Source organism: Salmo trutta, chromosome 13, assembly GCF_901001165.1.
Source record: "Salmo trutta chromosome 13, fSalTru1.1, whole genome shotgun sequence".
Classification (NCBI taxonomy): Eukaryota; Metazoa; Chordata; class Actinopteri; order Salmoniformes; family Salmonidae; genus Salmo; species Salmo trutta.
Genome location: NC_042969.1, coordinates 60,230,177 through 60,244,253, shown reverse-complemented (window position 1 = coordinate 60,244,253; position 14,077 = coordinate 60,230,177). Strand labels below are relative to the sequence as shown.

At 44.6% G+C, this 14,077-nt stretch overlaps 2 protein-coding genes across 3 annotated transcripts; one reads left to right on the top strand and one right to left on the bottom strand.

The window, feature by feature from the left end:
* The first annotated feature begins 255 nt into the window (after positions 1 to 255).
* Positions 256 to 9,086, top strand: LOC115206218 (high affinity immunoglobulin gamma Fc receptor I). 2 transcript variants are annotated; one of them, XM_029772925.1, is made up of 6 exons: positions 256 to 347; positions 479 to 514; positions 1,304 to 1,594; positions 2,548 to 2,814; positions 3,002 to 3,266; positions 8,616 to 9,086. In XM_029772925.1, exons 1-6 carry the CDS (start codon positions 323 to 325, stop codon positions 8,716 to 8,718), a joined length of 987 nt encoding a protein of 328 aa, XP_029628785.1. In that variant the 5' UTR covers positions 256 to 322; the 3' UTR covers positions 8,719 to 9,086. The 2 variants fall into 2 exon arrangements, with proteins under 2 accessions (XP_029628785.1, XP_029628784.1); XM_029772924.1 differs by having other exon boundaries at positions 3,002 to 3,277.
* On the bottom strand, positions 8,936 to 13,756 carry LOC115206217 (inner ear-specific collagen). The gene is made up of 5 exons (XM_029772923.1): positions 13,702 to 13,756; positions 10,886 to 11,304; positions 10,694 to 10,783; positions 10,514 to 10,585; positions 8,936 to 10,311 (listed from the first exon to the last, which is right to left on the bottom strand). The coding sequence occupies exons 2-5, from the start codon at positions 11,283 to 11,285 to the stop codon at positions 9,416 to 9,418; spliced, it is 1,458 nt and encodes a 485-aa protein (XP_029628783.1). The 5' UTR covers positions 11,286 to 11,304; positions 13,702 to 13,756; the 3' UTR covers positions 8,936 to 9,415.
* Positions 13,757 to 14,077: the final 321 nt, after the last annotated feature.

The window sequence follows — 14,077 nt, the reverse complement described above, 5'->3', positions numbered from 1 at the left end:
AATGTTTTGTACACAGGCTATATTGATTTGAGTACTGTGACACAGCTTCAAAAGAATATACTTGCTGGGCTGGCTAACTTATTGATGTTAAAAAAACAGCACACATGAGGTTGCATCCCAGGGCTTTGGTAATTCCCTCATTCCTAAAAAGGAACTTCCCCAAAATTATTTGTGATGTCAGGAAGAGCATTATGCAATTATTTCATAAAAATTAGATGGTATTTTTTGCAATCGAAACTGAAAAGTAGTCTCATTTCCCCTGACAATATATAGAGATTGTAGCGTAATCATCCCCATCAGAAGCACAAGCAGAACACTCAACATGAAGCTGTTACTGGGCCTCCTTGGTGAGTTCCTTTCAGTCTACTTTAAGAGATTACAGACAATTATTTCTGTGTATAGATGATCATTGATTGATTGATTGATTGACACCGGATTTATTTTGGGTTATTTTAATGATTAATGGTTATTGTTTCAGTTGTTTCAACACTACCTAAATGGGCTGTATCACAAGGTATGTATTAAGTACACTACTCTCTGGCTGCATTTACACTTTTTGACCAATTATTGGCAAAAGATCTGATCTGATTGGTAAAAAATACCAAATAGTGGCAAAAGACCCGAATTGGGCTGCCTGTGTAAACTCAGCCTCTGAGATTCAAATCCTTCTCTTCAAACCTGTTTTGTCTTGTATAATGGAAACATGAAATACAGTATGTATTTCCCGAGTGGCGCAGCGGTCTAAGGCACTGCATCTCGGTGCTAGAGGCATCACTACAAACCCTGGTTTGATTCCAGGCTGTATTGCACCCGGCCGTGATTGGGAGTCCCATAAGGCGGCACACAATTAGTTTGGCTGGGGTAGGCCGTCATTGTAAATAAGAATTTGTTCTTAACTGACTAGCCTAGTTAAATAAATGTTAAATAAAAATACATGTAAATTGTCTATTTTTATGAGTTACGTAATAGTTATACACTACACTACACAATACACTGTCTTTTGTAATGTTAGGTGACCATGTAAATAAGACTTAAGTTACCATTTATGCTCAGAAATTATGCTTAAGTCTCTCTAGTAGGCTGTGTTTACACAGGTAGCCCAATTCTGATATTTATTTTCACGAATTGGTCTTTTGAGCAATCGGATCAGCTCTGAAAAAGATCTGATGTGAAAAGATCTTATGTGATTGGTCAAAAGACCAATTAGTGGAAAGAAATTTCAGAATTGGGCTGCCGGTGTAAATGCAGCCATAGTAATCTACTCAAAACGTCAGAAAGACTTACCTGTCAACATTTCTTCAAGTTCTCCCTATGAGGGCTCCGCTGACAGCCGTGGCTGAGCTAGTTAATGGGGGACCCTGGATCTTCTCAGGGGAGAGAGTACGTCTGAAGTGCAGTGTTCCTGGGAATGTGTCGGCCGAGTGGAGGTACCAGTGGTTCAGGGGGGGAGAGCAGCTCCAGGAGTCTGAGTACTTTGTCCTGTGGAAGGCCAGGCCACAGCAGAGTGGGAAGTACTACTGCCAGGGCCTGAGAACCACATGGATAAGCACACAACATACCCTCCACAGCCTGCCCATAGAAATAGAGGTGGACGGTAAGAGAACCCATATGAATATTAAGCCATGATGACATCTATACTGAACAAAAATATAAATGCAACATGAAACAATTTCAACAATTTTACTGAGTTACATATAAGAAAATCAGTCAATTGAAATAAATTCATTAGGCCCTAGTCTATGGATTTCACAGAACTGAAAGGGGGAGCAGCCATGGGTGGGCCTGGGAGGGCATAGGCCCACCCACTTGGGAGCCAGGCCCACCCAGTGGGGAGCCAGGCACAGGCCCAGCCAATCAGAATGTGTTTTTCCACACAAAAGGTCTTTAGACAGAAATACTCCTCAGTTTCATCATCTGTCTGGTTGGCTGGTCTCGACGATCCCACAGGTGAGGAAAACAAATGTGGAGGTCCTGGGTTGGCGAGGTCACATGTGGTCTGCGGTTGTAAGGCCAGTTGGACATACTGCCAAATTCTCTAAAACATTCAATTCTCTGGCAACAGCTCTGGTGGACATTCCTGCAGTCAGCATGTCAAAACTGCACATTTTAGATTGGCCTTTTATTGTCCCCAGCACAAGGTGCACATGTGTAGTGATTATGCTGTTTAATCAGCTTCTTGATATGCCACACCTGTCAGGTGGATGCATTGCAAAAGTAGAAATGCACAACATTTGAGAGAAATAAGCTTTATGTGCATATGGAACATTTCTGGAATTTTTTATTTAATCTCATGAAACACTTTATATGTTGCGTTTATATTTTTGTTCAGTGTAGTTTGGTTGACCTTCTGTTAGTAGTCTGTATTAGACAACTCCTTTCTTGTTGTCACACCAAACATGTGTGACAATAGCAAAAGAAGCAGAAACAGACTGACAACCAGGCTAAGTTATACCTGTAGCACACCAGACCATAGAGGGTACCTGTCAACAGGCCAGACAGGGACTACACCATCTCGTTAACTAAAATCACTTACTACTCTTTGCCCAGGTGGGTGGGCCATCCTGCAGGCCCCACCCCTGCCCATGCTGGTTGGAGAGACAATGACCCTGATGTGTCGTGTCCGTGGCAACCCCAGACTGACAGAGGTCATACTCTACAAGGACGGGGTGGAGCTTCAGAGACAGCCTGGACCAGAGCTGCGTGTCACCAACCTTACCCTGCAACACCACGGATCCTATTGGTGCAGAGCATCCTGGGATGGACGGAGGCAAACCAACTCTGTGATCTCAGTGGCTGCTTCGGTGTCCATCATAGGTGAGGTTGATAGACAGGTGTGATTTGTCATTTTGAGTTTGTGTAGGATGAGGAATCAGATTTCAAATGAGATTTGCCTTCATCATTTCATTATCATCACTATCATATCATATTTAATGGTAATTGAATACCAGTAGGTATGTGAGAAATATTTTTCAGTATTAATGCGCTGTATTCTCCCCTGCAGAGGTTCTGACAGAGCCCATGTTGGAGATTGTGCCCAATGACCCTCTGATCCATAAAGACCGTATGCTCCTGGTGTGTCACGTTCAACTGAACGCCCGTGAGCCCGTTTCACACATCCACTACTACTTCTACCAGGACGGGCTGAGTCTGGGGCCTGCCTCTTCCCAGGACAGAGTCACAGTACTGAGGGACTCAGGCCGGTACTGGTGCAAAGCCAGCATTCCTACTCTGGGGCTGAAGAGGCTCAGCGAGCCCGTACCTTATGGGCAAGTGACAGGTGAACACTCAGAACACATGAGAAACCAGAAACAAATTGTAGTGATGCAGTCTCTCTTTAGGATGATTCATAATGCTGACCAGTGGCGTCAGTTCAGCTGAACTTAGGGTATGGCAGGGAAGGGGGGGACAGCTTCTCTTTGAGCGACGCTCCTCATGGTCCTGAAGCCAGCCAACCAACACGCTAAACAGCTGTTGCATTTTAATTGGGTTTGGAATGATTTTAGTCGATTTTTTTGTAGCCAAGTTTAACATTTTTGGTCTTGAGCTAGGGTATGGCGCCAAAGGAGATGGCTGCCGTTTTACAATTGTGCTATTGTGTACGACCGAAATGAGCTTCTAGATATCAGGACAGCGATTACACACCCAGTACTGGAGGAATACTTTTTCTACAACGAGTTGGGCAGAAAAGTTTTACTTCAGGCGCCTGACAAGGCCCTCATCCCCGTCATTCGCAGGAGAAAGAGACGGAGGTATCGAGGACGAAGGTCCGGGTGCCTTGTAAGGATCCGTTGCCGAGAGGGTAATCTACCTTTACCGTCGATCCTATTAGCCAACGTACAATCAATCAATAATAAAATAGACGAATTACGACCACGTATATCCTACCAACGGAACATTAAAAACTGTAATATCTTGTGTTTCACCGAGTCGTGGCTGAATGACGACATGAATAACATACAGCTGGTGGGTTTTAAGCTTTTTCGGCAGGATAGAACAGCGGCATCTGGTAAGACAAGGGGTGGGGGGTCTATGTATATTTGTAAACAACAGCTGGTGCATGAAATCTAAGGAAGTCTCAAGGTTTTGTTCGCCTGAGTTAGAGTATCTCATGATAAGCTGAAGACCACACTATTTACCAAGAGAGTTTTCATCTGTATTTTTCATAGCTGTCTACATACCACAACAAACCGATGCTGGCACTAAGGCCGCACTCAATTAGCTGTATATGGCCAAAAGCAAACAGGAAAACGCTCATCCAGAGGCAACGCTCCTAGTGGCCGTGGACTTAAATGCACAGAATCTCAAATCCGTTTTACCTCATTTCTACCAGCATATTAAATGTGCAACCAGAGGGAAAAAAACTCTAGACCACCTTTATTCCATACACAGAGACGCGTACAAAGCTTTCCCTCGCCCTCCATTTGGCAAATCTGACCATAATTCTATCCTTCTGATTCCTGTTTACAAGCAAAAACTAAAGAAGGAAGCACCAGTGACTCGGTCAGTAAGAAAGTGGTCTGATGAAGCAGATGCTAAGCTACAGGAATGTTTTGCTAACACAGAATGGAATATGTTTCAGGATTCTTCCGATGGCATTGAGGAGTACACCACATCAGACACTGGCTTTATCAATAAGTGCATCGAGGATGTCATCCCCACAGTGACTGTACGTACATACATCAACCAGAAGCCATGGATTACAGGCAACATCCACACTGAACTAAAGGGTAGAGCTGCCGCTTTCAAGGTGCGGGACTCTAACTCGGAAGCTTATAAGAAATCCCGCTATGCCCTCCGACAAACCATCAAACAGGTAAAGCGTCATTACAGGACTAAGATTGAATCATACTACACCGGCTCTGATGCTCGTCAGATGTGGCAGGGCTTGCAAACTATTACAGACCACAAAGGGAAGCACAGCCGCAAGCTGCTCAGTGACACAAGCCAACCAGACGAGCTAAATTACTTCTATGCTCACTTTGAGGCAAGCAATACTGAAGCATGCATGAGAGCATCAGCTGTTCCGGACAACTGTGTGATCACGCTCTACGTAGCCGATGTGAGTAAGACTTTTAAACAAGTCAACATTCACAAGGCTGCAGGGCCAGATGGATTACCAGGATGTGTACTCCGAGCATGCGCTGACCAACTGGCAAGTGTCTTCACTGACATTTTCAACCTGTCCCTGACTGAGTCTGTAATACCAACATATTACAAGCAGACCACCATAGTTCCTGTGCCCAAGAACACTAAGGTAACCTGCCTAAATGACTACTGAACCGTAGCACTCATGTCTGTAGCCACGAAGTGTTTTGAATGTCTGGTCATGGCTCACATCAAAACCATTATCCCAGAAACCCTAGACCCACTCCTATTTGCATACTGCCCCAACAGATCCACAGATGATGCAATCTCTATTGCACTCCACACTGCCCTTTCCCACCTGGACAAAAGGAACACCTATGTGAGAATGCTATTCATTGACTACAGCTCAGCATTCAACACCATAGTGCCCTCAAAGCTCATCACTAAGCTAAGGACCCTGGGACTAAACACCTCCCTCTGCAACTGGATCCTGGACTTCCTGACGGGCCGCCCCCAGGTGGTAAGGGTAGGTAACAGCACATCCGCCATGCTGATCCTTAACATGGGGGCCCCTCAGGGGTGTGTGCTCAGTCCCCTCCTGTACTCCCTGTTCACTTATGACTGCATGGCCAGGCACAACTCCAACACGATCATTAAGTTTGCCGATGACACAACAGCAGTAGGCCTGATCACCAACAACGATGAGACAGCCTATAGGGAGGAGGTCAAAGACCTGGCCGTGTGGTGTCAGGACAAGAACCTCTCCCTCAATGCGATCAAAACATAGGAGATGATTCTGGACTATAGGAAAAGGAGGACCGAGCACGCCCCCATTCTTATTGGCGTGGCTGCTGTGGAGCAGGTTGAGAGTTTCAAGTTCCTTGGTGTCCACATCACCAACAAACTACCAACCTCAGGAGACTGAAAAGATTTGGCATGTGTCCTCAGATCCTCAAAAGGTTATACAGGTCCTGACTGGTTGCATCACTGCCTGGTATGGCAACTGCTCGGCCTCCGACCGACAAGGCACTACAGAGGGTAGTGCATACAGTCCAGTACATCACTGGGGCCAAGCTTCCTGCCCTCCAGGACCTCTATATCAGGCTGTGTCAGAGTAAGGCCCTAAAAATGGTCAAAGACTCCAGCCACCCTAGTCATAGACTGTTTTCTCTGCTACCACACTGCAAGCGGTCCAAAAGGCTTCTTAACAGCTTCTACCCCAAGCCATAAGACTCCTGAACAGCTAATCAAAGGGCTACCCAGACCCCTCTTTTACACTGCTGCTACTCTCTGTTTATTACCTATGCATAGTCACTTTAACTCTACCTACATGTACACTACTGTTCAAAAGTTTGGGGTCACTTAGAAATGTCCTTGTTTTTGAAAGAAAAGCAAAACATTTTGTCCATTAAAATAACATCAAATTGATCACAAATACAGTGTAGACATTGTTAATGTTGTAAATGGCTATTGTTGCTGGAAACTGAAGATTTTTTATGGAATATCTACATAGGCGTACAGAGGCCCATTATCAGTAACCATCACTCCTGTGTTCCAATGGCACGCTGTGTTAGCACAATTATGTTAGCATAGCTGAAAACTGTTGTTCTGATTAAAGAAGCAATAAAACTGGCCTTCTTTAGACCAGTTGAGTATTTGGAGCATCAGCATTTGTGGGTTCGGTTAAAGGCTCAAAATGGCCAGAAACAAATAACTTCCTTCTGAAACTCATCAGTCTATTCTTGTTCTGAGAAATGAAGGCTATTCCATGCGAGAAATTGCCAAGAAACTGAAGATCTCATACAACACTGTGTACTACTCCCTTCACAGAACAGCGCAAACTGGCTCTAACCAGAATAGAAAGAGGAGTGCAAGGCCCCGGTGCACAACTGAGCAAGAGGACAAGTACATTAGAGTGTCTAGTTTGAGAAACAGACACTTCACAAGTTCTCAACTGGCAGCTTAATTAAATAGTACCCGCAAAACACCAGTCTCAACGTTAACAGTGAAGAAGTAACTCAAGGATGCTGGCCTTCTAGGCAGAGTTGCAAAGAAAAAGCCATATCTCAAACTGGCCAATAAAAATAAAATATTAAGATGGGCAAAAGAACACAGACACTGGACAGAGGAAGATTGAAAAAAAGTGTTATGGATGGACAAATCTAAGTTTGAGGTGTTCGGATCACAAAGAGCATTCGTGAGAAAAAATGTAAAGATGCTGGAGGAATGCTTGACGCCATCTGTCAAGCATGGTGGAGGCAATGTGATGGTCTGGGGGTGCTTTGGTGGTGGTGAAGTGGGATATTTGTACAGGGTAAAAGCGATCTTGAAGAAGGTAGGCTATCACTCCATTTTGCAATGCCATGCCATACCCTGTGGACAGCTCTTATTAATTGGAGCCAATTTCCTCCTACAACAGGACAATGACCCAAAGCACAGGTCCAAACTACTGTATGCAATAACTATTTTGGGGAAAAGCATTCAGCTGGTATTCTGTCTATAATGGAGTGGCCAGCACAGTCACCGGATCTCAACCTTATTGAGCTGTTGTGGGAGCAGCTTGACCGTATGGTACGTAAGAAGTGCCCATCAAGCCAATCCAACTTGTGGGAGGTGCTTCAGGAAGCATGGGATGAAATCTCTTCAGATTACCTCAACAAATTGACGACTAGAATGCCAATGTGACGGTTTTCGTAAGTGCTCATGTTCTCAAGTGCTCATGTTCAATATTTATTATAACTCAGAACACTAAAGCAAAACAATGGAAAACGAACGTCACGTTCTGCAGGCTATACTGAGCTGTACAAAAACAAGATCCCACACTAAAGGAAGGAAAAGGGGCTGCCTAAGTATGATTCCCAATCAGAGACAACGATAGACAGCTGCCTCTGATTAGGAACCATACTGGCCAAACAACAAAGAAATACAACAACTAGATTGCCCACCCCACATCACACCCTGACCTAACCAACCTAGAGGAAATAAAACGTCTCTCTAAGGTCAGGGCGTGACAGCCAAAGGTCTGCAAGGCTGTAATTGCTGCAAATGGAGGATTCTATGACGAAAGCAAAGTTTGAAGGACACTATTATTTCAAATAAAAATCATTGTTTATAACCTTCTCATCGTCTTGACTATATTTCCTATTAATTTTGCAACTCATTTCATGTAAGTTTTTATGGAAAACAAGGACATTTCTAAGTGACCCCAAACTTTTGAACGGTAGTGTACATAAAATACCTCGACTAACCTTTGACCCCGTACATTGACTCTGTACCGGTACCCTCTGTATATTGCCTTGCTATTGTTATTTTACTGCTGCTGTTTAATTATTTGTTACTTTTATTTTCTATTATTTACGTAACACTTTTTTTTCTTAACTTCTTAAGCATTGTTGGTTAAAGGCTTGTAAGAAAGCATTTCACTGTAAGGTCTACCTACACCTGTTGTATTCATGTGACAAAATAAAATGTTATTTGCCATACTCTGACATACCCAACTGATGCCCCTGATGCTGACTCTGTGTTAACAGGGATACATCAGGGACCAGTTGTCTCACTCCAGCCCAGAGCTCCATCTCATCCAGATCCTATGAAAGGACCTCCCCAGACCACCACCTCTATCCAGCCTTCTGAGCCCCCTACCTTCCCCGATGTATCCGGTGATTCTCCAAACACACTGGCCCCTGGTGTTGGTTCAGATGATGGAACAGTGGTGTGGAAGGACTTCTAAATTCCTTAATAATTATTAATTAATATGTTATTTGTATTTTAGGTTGTGAATGAAACAATGAATTGTATTTGAACTGTCAGTTGTAAGTTCAATGCAAATTAATCCAGTCAAAGTCAAACATTTACATATTGATTTTATTTCAAAAGTGTACAAAAGCTCATTTTCAAAAAGCTCATAATACAGCGATACAATGTACTGATTCCTTAACCTAACCTGGGAAACATTATGTGATTAGTATTCCTCAAGTAATAAACATTAACTACTCCAGTGCTATCAGTCTTACTTGCATTATTTTTCATTCTACCAGATTGACAGTCTTGTAAAGATGTCTATATGTTGATGGGCCTATAGAGGGAGTATGAAGAGCGATGGGGTGAGTGCTGCCATTCATATCATATAGAGGTGTTTTACAGTCCCTGGTACTGTGGTGGTATAGTGGGCTCCATTGTCATAACTTGTCTGTGTAGAGCAGGAGCACAGAGGGGCTGGTCTGTGGGGTACAGTATGGGTGGTATGGAGGAGTGCCAGTAGAGATTGTTTAGGTACTGTGGAGGTACAGTAGAGTTACAGTGTAGATTGTATTAGATATCAGAGCGTTTGTCAGGGCTTGTCAGCGTAGAGCAGAAAGCCAGAGAAGGTGCTGTCGTCCTCACTACTGGCGTAGACACCGTTCCAGTCCCTCAGTGTCTCCAGCCATACCTGGTCCCCCACCACCAGCTGCAGCAGCACCAGGCTGGACGCCTGGTCGATGTCCTGGCCATACAGAGAGTCCCGTGTCCGCACCTTCCTCACCCCATTGACTACCAGGGCGGCACGCAGGGGCTTGTTCCGTACGGTTATGTGGTAGGAGAACACGTAGACCCCCCCGTGGACACAGGTGAAGCTGTTGGAGGAGGAGTTGTAATGGTTCTCTCCGTTGTAGAAGACCTTGTCGAAGCGGACGGGGAAGCCCGATGGAGGGAAGGACTTGCTGGGAGAGAGGCCCACACTGAAAGCTGAGCGTTTCTGAATCACCCCGTTACCCTTCGCCCCTCTGATCCCCCGAGGGCCCCTGTCCCCTCTCATCCCGGGGAGGCCTCTGTCACCCTTTGGCCCAAACATCCCCCTCCCTCCCTGGGGTCCAGGCAGCCCTCGCACCCCTGGCTCACCTTGAGCCCCTGGGGGTCCTGGATCCCCCTGGTCGCCCACCACACCAGGGGAGCCCTGCATGCCATCCACCCCAGGAAGGCCCACCTGTCCTTGAATACCTGGAGGCCCAGGGTTCCCTCTATCGCCCTTCAGTCCTCTCTCACCAAATGTCCCACACTCTCCTTTGTCCCCCTTGTCCCCCTTCTGGTCTTGCACTCCAGCCAGCCCTGGAGGACCTGTTGGGCCTTCCATTCCAGGTTCCCCTCTCTCACCCTTAGTCCCATTTTGGCTTTCACCCTTCTCCCCCTGGTCACCTTTGACACCAGGGGTCCCGCTGTCACCTTTTTCACCTTTGAAGCCAAATCCACCTGCAGGGCGCAGAGCACAGTGTAAGTGGACCGTTTCAGCATCAAGGCCCAGACAGAATTTATGAGGAAGATATGAATTCATTCTATGTTGATTTCATAATCAGTATATGGAGGCTTGAACAGGTACAGGTACCCTTGTTTCATGATTTTCTATGTTGTACCGATCACATGCCTATATGTGTTAAAAGGAATGGCTTGTTACCTCTCTCCCCTGGTTTCCCTGGGTTACCCGGAGTTCCTGCCATTCCACGGTATCCTAGGTCACCTTTAACTCCTGGAAAAGGGAGATAAAGAACTTTGAATAATCAATAAATCTACTGTTTGCTCACACGGCCAGTAAAATGTACATATTTCTAATTTTAAAAAATTGGGTTGTGTTCACCTCTGTCTCCTTTTGGCCCCATAGTTCCATTTGAACCAGCCAGTCCAGAAAAGCCTCTGGGTCCTCGCTCCCCCTCTTCTCCATGTGAACCTGTGAGAAAATTGTTTCAACAAGACATCGAAATCCATGGATCACCACTACAGCATACTGGTATTGTTAAATGTCCCTATGTTGTCATAGTGATTTCAATACCTGGTATTCCTCTGTCTCCTTTTGGCCCTCGAGGGCCCCTCTCTGGTGGACAGCACTCACAAAAATTGAAGTAGCACTCATTATAATCCATGGTGTAATTATCATGCCCAACACCAGGGGGCCCTGTGGTTTCAGTATAGTAATCCTGGTAGGCATCGCTGGGGTAGGTTGTAGTCTCTGTGGTAGCCAGAGGGTAGGGGTCCATGGGATCTGATTTCTCCACTGATTTCAGTGTCTTAGGGATGATGGTGGTTAGGGGCTGCATGGTAATCTGGGGCTGCTCGCGGTAAAGCATGGGCTTCTTGGTGTATTGGTACTTCGGCCGCTGAGTGGTCTTCGTCGATACACTGGTCACTGTGAGTGACATCACTGCCAAGAGTGCCGAGTGATAGGGGAGCATCCTGATGTTAGAGAAGGATCTAACGAGGGAGAAATTGAGAAATTGTCACTTCTTCTACACTGATGTAGCGTCATTGTATGTAAAAATACTACTTACTACAGCCTCTGCCAAGAGGTCTGGAGCTTTATGGCACAGGATATACTGAGCTTACCCTGCCACTGCATGGTTTTTGGTTCAAACCCAGCTGTGGTTGTTCTTCCTAAATCGCTACACTGCTCTGCATATGGGGAAATTACAATCGAGACTAAAATAGGATTGAGGGGAAACTTTGCTCCAATGACTTTAGTGAGGATCTCAGTAGCAGATTACTCAACCAAAGCCTTTTTCATGAGATGCTCACCTGTTCTGACCTGTAAAAAAATTATTTCAGAACTGATTATATTAGGTGTACATCCCACGTTAATATTTACAGTAGCTCAAAAGTAACGTTATTTCAACTCAGGGCAGTGGAAAATTTGAGACCTCATAGCAACAACAATCCTCCAAAAAACATCTATAAAACATATTTTATCAACTCTTCAGATAAATTAAGTTTGACACCTTCTCTTTTGCTCTCTTTTCCATCCATCTCCCTGTTCCTTCCTCTGTTTCTCTCTGTTGCAGACTGTTCTACTTTACAGTGGCAAGAAAAAGGTATGTGAACTCTGGAAATACCTGGATTTCTGCATAAATTGGTCATAAAATTTGATCTAATCTTCATCTAGGTCACAACAATAGACAAACACAGTCTGCTTAAACTAATAACACACAAACAATTATATGTTTTCATGTCTTTATTGAACACACCATGTAAACATTCACAATGCAGGGTGGAAAAAGTATGTGAACCCTTGATTTAATAACTGGTTGACCCTCCTTTGGCAGCAATAACCTCAACCAAACATTTTCTGTAGATCAGACCTGCACAACGGTCAGGAGGAATTTTGGACCATTCCTCTTTACAAAACTGTTTCAGTTCAGCAATATTCTTGGGGTGTCTGGTGTGAACCGCTCTCTTGAGGTCATGTCACAGCATCTGAATCGGGTTGAGGTCAGGACTCTGACTGGGCCACTCCAGAAGGCATATTTTCTTCTGTTGAAGCCATTCTGTTGATTTACTTCTGTGTTTTGGGTTGTCCTGTTGCGTCACCCAACTTCTGTTGAGCTTCAATTGGCGGACAGATAGCCTAACATTCTCCTGAAAAATGTCTTGATCGACAGAAAAATGAATTCCCAAGTCTATGATAGCAAGCTGTCCAGGCCCTGAGGCAGCAAAGCAGCCCAAACTATTATGCTCCCTCCACTATACTTTACAGTTGGGATGAGGTTTTGATGTTGGTGTGACTTTTTTTCTCCACACATAGTGTTGTGTGTTCCTTCCAAACAACTCAACTGTAGTTTCATCTGTTCACAGAATATTTTGCCAGTAGCGCTGTGGAACATCCAGGTGCACTTTTGCAAACTTCAGACGTGCAGCAATGTTTTCTTTGGACAGCAGTGGCTTCTTCCGTGGTGTCCTCCCATGAACACCATTCTTGTTTAGTGTTTTACGTATCGTAGACTCGTCAACAGAGATGTTAGTATGTTCCAGAGATTTCTGTAAGTCTTTAGCTGACACTAGGATTCTTCTTAACCTCATTGAGCATTCTGCGCTGTGCTATTGCAGTCATCTTTGCAGGATGGCCACTCCTAGGGAGAATAGCAATAGTGCTGAACTTTTTCCATTTATAGTCAATTTATCTTACCGTGGACTAATGAACATCAAGGCTTTTAGAGATACTTTTGTAACCCTTTCCAGCTTTATGCAAGTCAACAATTCTTAATCTTAGGTCTTCTGAGATCTCATTTTTGTTTGAGGCATGGTTCACATCAGGCAATGCTTCTTGTGAATTGCAAACGCACATTTTGTGAGTGTTTTTTATAGGGCAGGGCAGCTCTAAACAACATCTCTAATCTCGCCTCATTGATTGGACTCCAGGTTAGCTGACTCCTGACTCCAATTAGCTTTTGGAGATCATTAGCCTAGGTGTTCACATACTTTTTCCAACCTACAATGTGAATGTTTAAATTATGTATTCAATATAAACAATACAAATACAATAATTTGTGTTATTAATTTAAGCACACTGTCTATTGTTGTGAATTAGATGAAGATCAGATCAAATTTGATGACCAATTTATGCAGAAATCCAGGTAATTCCGAAGGGTTCACCTACTTTTTCTTGCCACTGTATATGAACCACTCAATATTTCACTGTCACAGCACAGCCAGACATGCCTTCATCACAAAGATGTTGATTGAGAACTTACAGACACTCAACCTATGTTACAGACACTCAACCTCACAATGGTTTGTCAAACAAAAAGGCCAAACAAAACAGAAACCGCTTATGGAACAGAGCTCAGTATAAAGCAATAAATCCAAATTGACACTTACCTAATTATGATGGGCCCGTCTAATCATTGATTCCCTGTCTAACAGTACAATGGAGACTGCAGCAGCAGCAACACCGGACCTCTTGATATCTCTTTAAGGCTTTGATGATGGACATCCCCACCAATGAGGAGTAGAGCTGTGAGCCCAGGGGGAGGTTTGAAACCCAACGACATGCTAATCTAGCTGAGCCTGGAGCTGGACCAAGCAGAACCACTGCACCGCACCGTGGCCCACTCTCTGTACCCGTTGTGTAAAATGTGCTTTTGTGACACTGGATACAGTGCCTGTGAGAAGCACTACCCCGGTGTGGGCCGGGCGAGGGGAGAGGGGCGACGGGTCACCTGATATAAGAGGAATTCCTCCAGCAGCCACCCTG